This window comes from Peromyscus leucopus, chromosome 20 (assembly GCF_004664715.2).
Source record: "Peromyscus leucopus breed LL Stock chromosome 20, UCI_PerLeu_2.1, whole genome shotgun sequence".
Taxonomy (NCBI): domain Eukaryota; kingdom Metazoa; phylum Chordata; class Mammalia; order Rodentia; family Cricetidae; genus Peromyscus; species Peromyscus leucopus.
Window position 1 is genome coordinate 47,299,227 of NC_051080.1, and position 13,890 is coordinate 47,313,116.

The 13,890-nt window shown below is 46.5% G+C and overlaps 1 protein-coding gene across 1 annotated transcript in view; it reads right to left on the minus strand.

Moving 5' to 3' along the window:
- Positions 1-13,890, minus strand: part of Dpys (dihydropyrimidinase) — an 81,739-nt gene that overhangs the window by 9,164 nt on the left and 58,685 nt on the right. Inside the window, exon 8 of the mRNA XM_028879289.2 lies at positions 1,312-1,519. Within this exon, the coding sequence (XP_028735122.1) occupies positions 1,312-1,519 (208 nt within the window). The remainder of the gene's footprint in view (positions 1-1,311; positions 1,520-13,890) is intronic.

A 13,890-nucleotide genomic window follows, 5' to 3' on the forward strand; every position in this document is an offset into this window, starting at 1 on the left:
GGCAAGCATGAGTGAAGCCTGCCGGGAGAGCAGGAGGGAGCACACTGCGGGGCAGCCGGGCAGATCGGAGACTTGGTTATTGCCACCTGAGAGCACAGGCCTGCCTGCCCACCCTCAAACTGCAGATTTCTAAACTTTTTTATCTAAACTTGTTTGGTTTTTTTTTTCTAATATTTTAGTGCATTTGGTGAAATTTAAAAAAAAAATATTTAAAATTTTGCACAAATGAAACATGAAAATAAATTAAAAACAAATACCTCGGCTGGGCGGTGGTGGTGCATGCCTTTAATCCCAGCACTCGGGAGGCAGAGACAGGTGGATTTCTGTGAGTTCGAGGCCAGCCTGGTCTACAGAGCGAGTTCTAGGACAGGCGCAAAGCTACACAGAGAAACCCTGTCTCGAAGAAAAAAAAAACAAAACAAGAAAAAAAAAAACACCTCTTTTTTATCACTGAGTTGTTACAAAGATTGTGAGCCTTCATTACAGAATCAGTTATGGGAAAGCAAAGAGACAGGACTGACATATATTAATTCTGACATTTAAAAATCTAATTTGAGGATAGAAATGTTTAATTTTCAGGTGAGGAAGCAGAGCCCAGAGATGACAAGGAACCTGCTCTGGCCATACCGCTGGGCAATGTGGAGTGTTCATATTCCCCAAACTCCACCTCTGGCGGTCACCCTGAGAAAGCACCTTGCAGACTTTTAGCTAAAGGAAGCACAACTCCTCCTTGAGCATAGTGATTGAGTTAAGATCCCCAGTGGTGTGCCGACAGGCCATGCCTCCCACGGCAGCTCCCCGCCAATGACTGGGTAGGATGCTCAGAGGTGGCTCAAAGAATCCCCCTAACCAGAGCCCAGCCTGGTCTGAACTCCAGCCATCTAGAATGTGCTCCTCTCTTTCCTGTCCTCCTTCCTCTCTCGGGTCATTCTCGAATCACATTCTTGGCTCTCAGTGTTTCCCAGCTCCTTTTTCCTCTCTCTCACAGGTATCTCCAATCATCCCCCAACGAGTGCCTTGATCCATCTGTGCTGGCTCTTGGAAGACCCTGACTACCAAATGGTGAATAGGGCCCTGTCATGGGGAAAAGAAAAAAAAAAGTCAAGAAAACTGTAAGAGAGATGTCTGTGAAAGTAGCTAGAAGTTCTTTGATTGGAAGCTGGGGCGTGCCTGTGCTCTCCAGTCAATCTTGATGCCCCAGGAGCATGTTGAGCCCACTGTGACACGATGCCACCACCATGAGCAATAGACAACCAACCTGATACCCAGGGCGGTGAAACGGCACTGGTCACTAGGGGGGGGGGGGCTCACCTGGTCTCGCTGCTTGATTCTCTTGTAGACGGATTCAGCAAATGGTTTGCGCGGAACATACTTCCCATCTCCCGCTGCGACATTGAAAACGCCTGCTTCATACACCACTCTGCCTCGTGAAATAGTCACCAGGGGCACCCCGTGGCAAACCATGCCCTCAAAGATGTTGAAGTTAACGGCCTGATGGTGCGTTTTGGCTGAGATTCTCCTGCGTTTGTAAAACCAGAACAAACTCGGATCATCGCTGGCTCATCTCGTGAGTACAGAATACTACAAGAGGGCTGATTTAGCTCAGCAACTCCGCTAGGCAGGGCTTCATCCCAGAACCAGGGTTTTCCAGAACAGAACAGACCGCTTTCGTTTTGTTACAGTTATTACACTCTTGAAGAGGAAAACCCAAGAGGCCCATCTTTAAGGTGACAAATGAAGACAGACTGGGAAAGGGCATTGTCTGTCATGCTGAGACTTTTTAAAAAGTATTTCAAAGAACAGCATTCCCCTACTTTTAAGTTACAGGACATTCTGAACGCAGATGAGCATGCTGGGTGTACACTCGGTTCTACAGAATGTTGACTTTGACAAACACAGTTGAGGCTCTCTTGATTCTGCCTCCCAAATCCCATTTTCACTCCTTGAGGGAGGGGTAACTACTACTTGATACTTATCAAAATGAATTTGGTAGCTATCAAGGAAAGAAATACATTTTGAGAAATTTCCCCTGGTCAATGGCAAAATTAGAAATTTGAGAACAATTGGAATAGATATGTCAAAATAATCACTTAGCATTTTGTATCACATATTTGCATATTCATTATCAACCACAGTAGCCTATTTTAGCTTTACTTTTTTTTTGGCAGGGGAGTGGGGGGGTGGGGGGGTGGGGGGTGGGGGTGGGGGAGTGGGGGTGGTGGGGGGGTGGTGGGGGGTTTGAGACAAGGTTTCTCCGTGTAGTTTGGTTCCTGCCCTGGATCTCGCTCTGTAGACCAGGCTGGCCTTGAACTCACAGAGATCTGCCTGGCTCTGCCTCCCAAGTGCTGGGATTAAAGGCGTGGACCACCACTGCCCGGCTTTAGCTTTACTTTTTACATTGATAGATTAAACTATGTATTTGCTGTGGGCAAATTGTTATTTTGACGTAAACATTACGGACTGACTAAATGGCTAGTTAATTCATACGTTACCTCACATGGCATTTTGGGGAAAGAATACTTTATATTCTCTGTGTGAAGGCTTCTCCACCGTGAAGACCCAGGAGTGAGATTGCTGGGTCAGGTGATACTCCCATGCCTCAACAAAAGGCTCTTACAGGGGAGGGGCTGCTTAAAGATCAATGCTGAGTAGGAGGAAACGCAAACACAACCGTAGCTTCACACACTGAGGAGGGAAGAAGCGCTTGTCCAGTGTCCGGTTACTAAACGGGACAATGAAGACATTGGGCGTGAGTTACGATGAAATATATGTTGATGATGAAAGATCAAAAAGAGAGAAAGAAAGTAACAACAACAAGAAGAAGGAAACAACTTAGAGAGGGCCAGACTTTCAGTTTTGAGGGACTTCTTGCGGCTCATACAGGGCGTGTCAAACTTTCTCACAGCCTGGGTGCCACCCTCCTAAGATTTAGGCTACAGTTCTGTGATTCCTACTGTACAGGTGCTCTTGGATTGGCGCTTTCCAGCACTTCCACAGGACCCTTGCCCCTGGAGAACCTGGCAGACCAGGCTTCCTGCAGCCTAAGAATGAAGGCCAGAAGCAATAAAGAACTGGTCCCAAGCTTTTACCAGTTAATAAAATCAAGCAAAGTCAAACTTAAAAACAAGCTTAAAAAAAAAAAAAAAAAAAAAAAAAAAGAGCAGCTTAAACAGCAGTAAAGCACCCTCAAGAAGTACCAGGAGCAAGGAGACATAAAAGCCACTTCTGAGAAAGCCATTTCACTGGGGACTCAAAGGACGCACGGCTACTTCAAAAGATCACAAGGGAAGGGGACAAAGCTTCGCCTTTCGGTGGGATGAATGAAAGGCTTACACCTGGTGGAGGATTTAGGACCAAGAGCATTTTTTTTTTCTCATGCAATATCTTCTAGATTGGCCTTCATCTGAGTTAAATCTTTCCTATCAGTACTATGTTAAAGTTTGGATCTGACTCACTTGTGTTTTCAAAGATGTTAAAGATGGACATTTTTGTAAAGACTTTGTTAAGTTTATATTGCAACATAAATGAAGCTTATCAGTCCAAAAAAAAAAAAAAGTGTTTGGACTGATGCGTTGCTGAGGTTGCTACCCGAAGAAGGTGAAAGGGTTAAAAATTTGTGCTGATGCACAGGGCCTGCATGAACCTGTACCAGATGGTGCCCTAGGGAGCTGGAAGGAAAATCGGACACATGCCCCATCCCTACCCAGAAGCAATCTCCAATTGACAACCACCTGCAAATGAAAATTTAGTTTTCTCAAGGAAGTCTCACTGGAGAAACAAAGTCCTCTTGAGGGTAGGCCACATGCCCAGAAGGAGATGGCCAATGGAGAGTGAACTCAACGGCATGTTTGGAGGTGGTTCCTTGTCTTACAATGTCACACCAGGGATTTTTAAAAATTGTATCTTATGTTTTATTTTTATTTTTTTATTTAAATATGCATATATATATATATGTTTTTTCTCTCTACCCTACAGATCCATCACATATATGTGAGTGTTTTTGTGGGATTCTGAGTGTGTGCCCGAATGGGTCTCTGAATCTATATCTGTTTCTTGCGGCTTCTCTTGAGATCTTTTCCTTCAATTTGTTTGGTTTGTCCTATTCCGAGATGTTAGCTTTTGTTTTATCTGGTTTTATTATTATCCCTCAGAAGCCTGTTTGTTTTCCAATGACAGAAAAGGGGGTAGACCCAGATGGGAGGGGAGGTCAGAGGAACTGGGAGGAGTAGAGGGAGGGGAACTGTAATCAGGACATACTATTTGAGAAAAGAAATTCATGTAGATGAAATAATAATCAGTTTAAAAAAGAGGGCATAAATTTGAAGGAGAGTGGGAAGATGAATATGGGAGGGCTCAGAGGGAGGAAAAGGAAGAGAGACATGTAATCAAATTATAATCTCAATACCATCCCACGAGGACTCCAATTTGCAGTAAGGCTCGTTAAGGAAGGGAATGGCTCAGTTGCCTTTAGCCTACTGGCTATGGGTGGGATAGGACCTCTGTTGGTCTTTTCTGTGTCGAACACACAGATTGCAAGCCCAGTGCCACTTTGAGATCTTTGGCAGCAGTTAACTCTGCAGCTCACACATGGTTGAGCCTGTATGATAATGAGTATTCAGAGACGGGTAATGCCTGGGGGGCACTCACCAACCTAAGACAGAGTGCCTGTGTGGCCTGGGCAGGCATCTCCATGATGGGTAAGGTGACTGCTGACGTCCCACGCTACCTCAGTCAGAAGCTCATTTTTTAGTAAAAGAGGGACCTGTAGGGTCCTGGCCCCTGTTTTGGGTAACTGTTGCCTTGCTTGCTGACCTTGACCTTGATATCGTCCCTATGCTAATTCCCTGCGGGGTTCCACCCTCCTGAATGCTTAAGGGATGTTCCTTGTCTGTGTATCCTGAATAAAGAGCGTTAACAGCTTAGATGCAAGATTGTAAAACATCAGTATTGAACTTCTGCCCTCTGGGGTTCTCCCATTGTGCTATAAGCCTTTATTTTCAGACCTCTTCCCTCCTTCAATAAATAGCATTTGGCATTAGAGAGAGAGAGAGAGAGAGAGAGAGAGAGAGAGAGAGAGAGAGAGAGAATTATAATCTCAAAAGAATTCTTTAATGCATATTAAAATGCCTTTGTGAAATGAATGGGAGAGAAAGAAGGGAAAACTTGAGAGTAGGACTCTCTGAAATGAAGGAAAACACGCCGATGGAGGAATATGATCTACGCACAATGGCTGCCATTACAATACTGTCCACACTATTGAAAAGCTGAAGCCTAACACTTTCCCAGTGGTTCTTCAACTGAATAGTTGACATTTGTGAAAGATGAAAAGTAAGACTATTCCAGGGGAGAGAGACTATTTTATATTAAACAGGAAGAAAGCAGGCATTGGCTGTGCATACCACCTCTAGAAAGAAAACATATGCTCACATGGGCAATTATGGGGGACAAGGATCTGGAGGACTCGGGTTCTTACACCGGTTCTGTGACTTGCCATGGGACTTTTAAAAGGAGGTTGACACAGAAAAATATCAAATCAGGTTTCTCTGCTCCACTCCAAATAAAGGTCGTGGCTTTGATTTTTCTCACCCTCGGGGTTAGCAAGAGGAAGGACAACCAGACAGCGCCTAAGAGAGTCTTTATCATAAGGCATTCTATAAATGCAGTCACACTGGCGCGTGGTGTAAATTCCGGGCAGGATCAGCAGCAGCTAAAAGAATCGCTTCCACTTTCGCAAGGCAGGTGTCTGACGGAGTGTCATCGGCACCCAACTTTTCCAGCCAGGGCTGCAAATCTGCGGGGCTCAGGAGTGTTCACGCGGCTGCTTCTTTGCCCTTGAAGCTCTTTACCCTGAATGCCATCCTCGCTCCTGTTGGGGTACCCCCAACACGCTGCCTCTGCCCATGTTCTCACAAAGAAATGATAAGTGGCGCAATTGATAGCCCTTATCACACAATTATCACACAATATGTATGTGCAAACAAATGTCACACTAGATCCTCTGAATGAGTGACAGAAAGAATTGTGGACCCCAGAATCCAACCCCAGTGCTCCGGAGAAACTAATTCTTCCCTTGTAGCCTAAATTCTCTGAGTTTTACTTTGTTTCATTTTTATTTCTGCAGTTATGGAGCTGGAACCCAGGGCCTCACACATGCTGAGCCAGCACCCCACCACAACCCAGCCCTAATTTAAGTGGATGATCAGAATCCCTTGAACAGGCTCTTTTCCCAGTGGGCGCACACTGTGAGTCGTAGGACAGGTTGTTCGGGGCTCATCACAGAGTAGGTGCTTTATGGATATGAAATGGCCAAACAAAATGATAGAAGGATTTTTCTCCTGCTTATTCAGGTCAGTTTATTTCTTAACCTTGGTGACATGACTGTGTTCTGGAAACAGAACATTGGGTTAAGCCGGAGGTAAACACACAGTCCAGGAGTTCTGCTGAGTGCCTAACAGTCCTGGTAAGTGGTCCACGTTAATTAGAAATAAATAAGTAAACCTGCCATAGTTATCATCCTTAGCAGCATCTTAGCCACTTACACGAAGCAGGGGTTCATTGGCACTAGCAGCCCTTGGCAGTAACAGTGTGATCAGTCCTAGGTATAAGCAAAGTCTTATTCCTCCATTTCTCCAATGGTGATTCTGCTGTGGAGCTGTTAAAAGAACTTGCCTGAGGCTCACACAGTTCAATCCCCAGAGACACTGCAGGGCTTAGGACACGCTCTCACCTCTGGAGAACAGTCTGTCTGTACAGCCCCGCCCTCTTAGTCGGCTATCTGCCACTGTGATAAAATACCTCGAAAAAGCCAGGGAAGGAAGGGAAAAAGCGCTTATTTTGGCCTCTGGGATTTTGACAGAAATCTCCTTTCACAATCATCACAAAAGTATAAATCTGAAGTCCGCCTTGAATGTCGAGTCTGAGGTCACCTGCAAGCTGATCCTTCAAGAAAGAGACGAGTGCGAGGCCTGGTCTCTTGGCCTCATCTAAGGCTGTTGTCACAGCACCGGGAAGCAGCCCCCTCCTTCTCCAAACGCGTCCCTGCATCGTTATTTCACTGTCACGTGACACCCTCAGCTTTTATAAGTTTCCAAAAGAGGCTGCCTTTGGTGTGAAGGTCAAGGTCGGACTCTGAATCTCCTCTGCCAGTCTGGTCCCGTGCTATGGCAAGGTGGGCAGTGTTGCAACAAGGACAGAGGCAGGTGACGTGCAAGTCCTGGCTTTGGCTACAAGGGGGTTGGTCAAAAGGAACACGTGTAGTGAGGGTCAGCAGACTGGGAGCCAGCTGGAGGAAACCTTGTGTGTCTTTGCAGTATATTCTGCTCTTAGGCGGGCCCCACCCACAGTCCCGGGGGGGGGGTGGGGGTGACTTATTGCCCCCGAGCAGTCTCCTCCCGTCTTCTAAGGCCAGAATGCCAGTGTTCCTCTTTTCCTCACTGCAGAGAATCTGGTGAGACTCTCAGCCATGGTATCCTCCTGTCCCCTAACCAAGAATGGGAGGGGATGTTCTCTTTCCCAGTTACAAGAAAAACTGAAATCTTTAGAGGGTACAACCCCACACACAGACCACACCCTGCTATAGGCTACCCATGATAGCCTGGACTCTCTCCTTTGAAAGCAATGACTGAGCCTCTGGGTTCCCCTTGGCCTTCCATAGACTGTCTTTACATCAGTGAGCACAGTTGGTTACCATAGTCAAAGACTGACAGAGAGTGTGTCCTTGGGAGAATAACTCAGTTAACAAAGAGCTATGCACATCATATTTATCACAGCACACAATTCATAGCAGCTAAGTTATAGAATCAGCCACAATGCTTGTCAACAGCTGAAACGATCCAGAAGACCTGGTATATATGCACAGTGGAATATTATTCAGCCACAAAATAGGAAATGCTGTTATTTACAACAAAAATGGATATCAGTAGAAGGCATGTTAGGTAGCGTAAGCTCAGCACAAATGTCTCACATCCCCTCTCAGATGTAAAGTTCAACACAAACAAATAACAAAAATCATTGAACTGAAAATAGACTATTAATCATTAGAGACGTCAATGGTGCAGACAGGCAGGGCAAACAATGAGGCTGAATCTGCACAGATGTTTGTGAGGCAGAGTGCAAGGGGCCAGAATGGAGAAAAGAATTACAAGCAAATCTGCCTAGAGGGCAGATACGAATGTGGGCAAAACCCTTCTTCCATTTTAGGGCAGACGATCTATCAGGGATTTTTCTGACCTCAAAAGCATGTGAACGATCTTCTTCACATCCTTCTGTCTCCTTACTGGCCAATAGCTGTCTTGCCTGCTCAGCGATTAACACCCCTCTGTCCCTGCAGTGAACTGGGTTCCCGGGTTGTTAGCAGATTCACAGTGAACCTGTTCTCCTGGTCACTGACCAGGGGGAAGCTGACCTTGACAAGCTCACCCTGAGCCTGCAGCACAGGAGGGGCAGGCAGGTCTCACTCTGGAGGGGTGTCGCCTCTCTTTACTGAGTCCCAATCGTGATTTCCACATATCTAAGGTGATGATGTCCACAGGGGAGCAGAGGACTCAAAGATAACACGAGGCCGCTTTCTGATTTAGCCAATCGCTTCGATGCCACTCACACCACAGCTGCGGAAAAACAATGTGTCCTTTTGCAAACGGCTTTCTAGCAAGCAGCCAGCTGCCTGCTCTTACAGATGAGATCACTGAAGCAAAGCCAGCCCAGGCAGGAGCCCCACCCGTGAGCATCCCAAGAGAGCACTGGAGAAGAAGGGACTTTGCTTAGAGCATTGTGGGTCTTCCTGACCCCCAAAAGTGACCTGTCTAGGCATTCTGCTGTATCCTAACTCCTTCAGTTTATTCATAGCATGAATGGATTCCTATGTGATTGCCAGGAGAAACAAAAGACAAAAGGCAAATCAGCAGAGTCATCCCAGTGCTATTAGTGGCATCTTTAAAAGCACATCTCATTTCTCCACATTATGACACCTTGTACACTCAACACAAAACAGTTCATTTTTTGTGAATTAAAGTTCATTGTTAAATCTTTCCTATAGTCTAGGAGGTAGGCGCAATTATTATTCCTGTGCTACAGAATGAGGCTGGGTATAAAAAGCATTAATACTTCACCCATGGTACACAGCCTATGTTCATGTAGCTGAGGTACAGACATGAGTTATGATAGGATCTTGTGTGGCTTCAGAAGCTGGGAACAACTGCTCTTCAAGCTTTATGGGGAGCCCCGCAAAAAGTGTACGGTTGCTGAAAACATTCTTCATCCCCAGAAAATAAGTAGGAACTCACTTCTTTCCATCCTTCTTGGTGCTTTGTGGTCTGTTTTCTGTATGGCGTCGAAGGACTTCAGAGGCTAGTAAAATTTCCGTGGCAGGAGTTGGCCAGTCCTTCTCAGCGCCATCACAGCGGAAGAGTTCTGTCTTTCGGACACGGGTTCCAGCTGTCTATTTCCAGCTCCCTCCTCTGTCGACTTCATGGACGTGACACGTTATATAAATGGGGAGCAGAGTAAGCACATCTCTGGAAATGCTAACTGGTGCTGCTTCGAGCACACTGTCATGAAAGAAAGTTGCTGCTCCATGAAGCCGCTGTCTTCAGACTCCTACACCAGCTTCCCACAGCAAAGAAGATGGGAATCGCTTCAACCACATTAGTAATCTAAACTGGACAACTGCTTGGAACTTGACTGATACTCAATGATGACAAAACACTTAACACAGCTTGCTAAAAATGCTGCCCAAACATTGACTTAGAGGAATAAATGGATCCTGTGCCCTGCTCTTTTGCTCTTGGCTGCAATATAGGCCATGGATGGTGGAATAGACTGTGACAGTATAAACTGTGTTGGACTCTAGAAATCTGACCTTGGGGTAGGGACCATGTCCTTCACCCTGTGTACCTCACACAGCACTGAGCATCTAGAAAGCATTTGCATGCATCCTCATTTATATAAAAGTAAGTTATTAGCAAATTTCTGTATTGCTACTTAACATAAATACTGCATATTTTAATCACTAGCTTTCAGGAAATGGGAAACTAAAAATAATTTAATGTTGTGAAGAAATAGGAATTGAATGTGAGCCAGCCAAGCTATCAGAATATGAGGAGGCACATCCTCTGAATACTGAACAGGTAAGTGCTTAGAGATGAGGGATGGTTATTAGGTTTTTGGAAGGCTAGTCTACTGGCGTGGCCAGTCCGTAAGAGTTTGAAATAGCTTTCTGGACAGCATGTGGGCTTGGTCTTATAATTTTGTGACTTTCCTAGGGAGCTGCTTTGCCTTTGACAAGATGACATCTCTTGACCTGAACCTGAGTGGAAAAGGATTGGCTCCTTACCCAGGAGTCCACTGGGCTACCACTGTGCAGTACCCTTCCTAAGAGTACCCAACGGGCCAGGTGCCTGCTAAACTCGGTGCTAGCTCTGAATTGTAGGCCCAGAAGGGAATTGTCGGAGTAAGAAGAGTAAACAGCTAGGCTCCCCACAAAGGAAAAGGGAAAGAGAAGGTGGGCCGAGAAATAGCTGAGGCGTTCAAAATTCACTCTTCTTTTTTGATGGACGAAGCTGACCTATTTTTCCTCCTCTCCCACCACAGGAGACAAGAAAAAAAAGTCAGTGAGCATAATTGATGGCAGAGGGATGCTGGCAGAGGGAATGGAATAGGTAAACCAGGCAGGTACCAGAAAGCTAAAGAACTGGAGGAAATCCACAGAGAATTGGGAGCAAAAAAAAAAAAAAAGTGGATAGTGGAGTGGAGAGAGACTATGGTCTCTACAGCACAGCTCCAAGTGCTAAACATGGTCCCTTTGTTCCTTTCAGGCGATGCGTGCGCCGCATCTTGATGAAATTACATTGACTGTTTGTCATCTACTGAGCAGCAATAGAGTTCCACGTCACTGTCCAGTTTAGATTAATAATGCGTTTGAAGTAAGATTTAAAGCATTACCTCATTTAACCCTCCAGTAATCACGTGAGAGCAGTAATCTTAGCACGACCATTGAGGCTTGAAAACCTCAACGGGGAGGGGACTCTTAGGACTTCTTTAAAAGCAGCGTTGGTGGGTCCTGGGAATGGTATAGGTTGTCAGGTTTGGAAGCAAGCCCCTTCACCCCAGAAACCACCTAGGGAGAATCTTGCAGTGGTCCCTGAAACTCCCCCCTCCACTAGGAAACATCACAGGCCTGCTGTCGGGAGGGTCTCAGTGATTCCAGCTGCCATGATTTAATATGGCTGCAGGTGGCTCCAAGCTGGAGCAGAGGACCGTGCAAGAGTCGAGTGGCGCAGGACAGGGTTGGATCCGGAACCCTGTGGAGACCGCCACTCAGTGTGAAAGCCGCTTGCTCACAGCTCGGTGAAGGCGGTGCACACTTAACCTGGAAACAGCCGGAGACACAGTAATCATGCAATATTCAGGGGCCACCATAGGCTTCTATATTGCTTTGCCTATGGCGACTATTCAAAGCTTTAAATTGACGGCGCTACTATAATCCAAGTACCCAACAGAACTTCTTTAGACTTTTCATACATGAGGTATGCAGGTAAGAACAAAGAGCATTTCTTCTTTTTCTTCTCCTTCCTTTTCTTTTTCTTTTTCTTTTTTTTTTTTTTTTTAAATTGAATCAGGGTCTCTCTATGTAGCCCAGGACCACCTCTAACCTGACAGGTAGCACAGGCCACCCTCTCCAATCACTACTTGAACTCGAACTGCTGTCTGAAACCTGTACTGTGGAAAAACCATAGCCCAAGAGGCACTAAAGGCTTCCCGGATGTCTCAGTGGAGGTCAGGATGTCAGAGAACAGATGATCAGTGTGAGGAATCTGAAGGCCAATCAACCCCAGCCCTGGGTCTGCAGCCCAAATCCGGCCCACAGCCTGCTTCTCTCAAGAAAATGTTGCTGGTACATAGTCCACTTTCTTATCTGTGGTTTCATCACAGGAGCAGAGCTGAGCAGCGGCAGCAGAGACCTATGGTCCACGCAGCTCGCAAGAAGTATTTGGACAGTTACCAAAAAAACGTTACTTTTCTGATCCTTTAAATGTCTCCAGGGGCAAAATAGAACAGGAGAACATGCTTTTGGGGGGATGCACAGTGCGGCACAGCATAGCACAGTGCAGGGATGGGGGTATGGGGGTGTGAGTGGGGGGTGTGAGTGGGGGTGTGTGAGTGGGGGAGTGTGAGTGTGGGGGCTGACTAAAGCATAGTAAGTAGGAGAGCCACAGGCAGGAAAAGGGGGCAGGTAAGAACAGAAAGGGGGAAAGGAGAGGGCAAAGGAAAAAAAATTAGAGCACACTAAAAGGAAGATGGCAGTAATAGCAAATGTGACCCAAAAGTTGTGGGCTCAGTGGCCACTTCAACAAGTTCTAGGCATGGGCCGATCACCTGCCCGGCCCCGGGCACATTCGTGAGCGTTGCTTTGCTTGACGTCTCAGCAGCCACCGTGCTATGTCCTTGTAACCAATGAAGAAGTGGAAACTGACGGAAGGTGAGCGACTTTTCAGGAGTCACCCGGGGCCTAAGTGTCAGGAACAGAAACCAAGCACAAGGATGCCTTCTCCCGGCACCTGCTCAAAAAAAAAAAAATAGACGGACACTCTTCGCTTCTTGTAAAAATGTGCGGGACCCTGGGGATTCTGATGGTAATTTGCTGTTCTCTAGCTGGGTGGGAATTCAGAGATAGCTAATCATCTTCTTCTTCTGGTGCATTCTAGCACTTCATCTACCCTCCTGATAGAGAGTGTCTCCGAGGCTCTGTCAGATCCCAAAGCACAGCCCGAATCCCAGTTAGCGTAGCTCGAATCTCATACACACTGTATGGCTTGAGCTTGACCCAGACCAAATGGCACACCTGCTTCTCAGAGGCATAGCTAATGATCTGCTGGCTCCCAGGGCGGCGAGTGAACATGGCTATTCCAAACAGGTACCAGGCTTCCAGGGTGAGGGAAAACAATGAAAAACAACAACTTAAAGCAAAACAAAAACAAAAATCGCACACTTGCGGAAGTGCAGACTGCCGGTCTGACTCAGCTTCTCCACAGGCAGACTCACCCAGAGCTGACGCGGGATTGGAGAGACACCCAGGAGGGCATCGGGAGTTAGTCACAGCCAGATACTCAGAGATCCGCTGACAGAACAGACTGCGGAAGTAATAGCCTAGCTCATGGGATGCCTAGAATTCTGGGCACCGTTGCAGAGAATTCCTGTGGATTAACTCCCTGGCTCTACCTAGCATCTTTGATAGGAGGACTATACTCATTCCCACATGTCTGATGAGGATGTGGGGACAAACCAAGGTTGAAGTGTTCACCTCCCTCAGCCACTGGATGTGGGTGACCAGCCCAGGCAGCCCAACAGCAGAGCACAAGCCTTAACCTGGGATCTGTAGAGCCCTTTCCCTATCTGCCCGTTGGGGAGCCTGTGGCTTTCTTTACAGTGTTAAAGTCTGTACACATTAAAGACCACTACGCCTGCTCTGAGGCCCTTCCTTGGTCTTTTCAGCTGGATGAGTTGGGACAAATGGCTCAAACTGTCTCCATCTCAGTATTTTCCTCCTTCAAATGGATCCTTGGAATGGTACTCATGTGGATGATGGCACACACATTTCAAAGGATGGAGGTGAAGAGCAGCCATTTTTGTACTGAACACTTGTTGGATAACTGTTTCTTCCAGGTTGAGGAATTTCCTTGTGGCCATGAGGGAGGGACTTAGTTCATGAAATGTGGGGGCCCACAGAGGCTCCCTGATAAGGCCTTATTCAAGGTCAGAAAGTCTGAGCTTGCTTTACCCAGCAGGGCTGCATAATAGGATGGTTTGGCCAGGGGCATGGTTACCAGATGTTCTGAAAGATCAACACTTGATCTTGAAAGGGGGAGGTCTTTTCCCTCTCCCCTTGCTAATGTA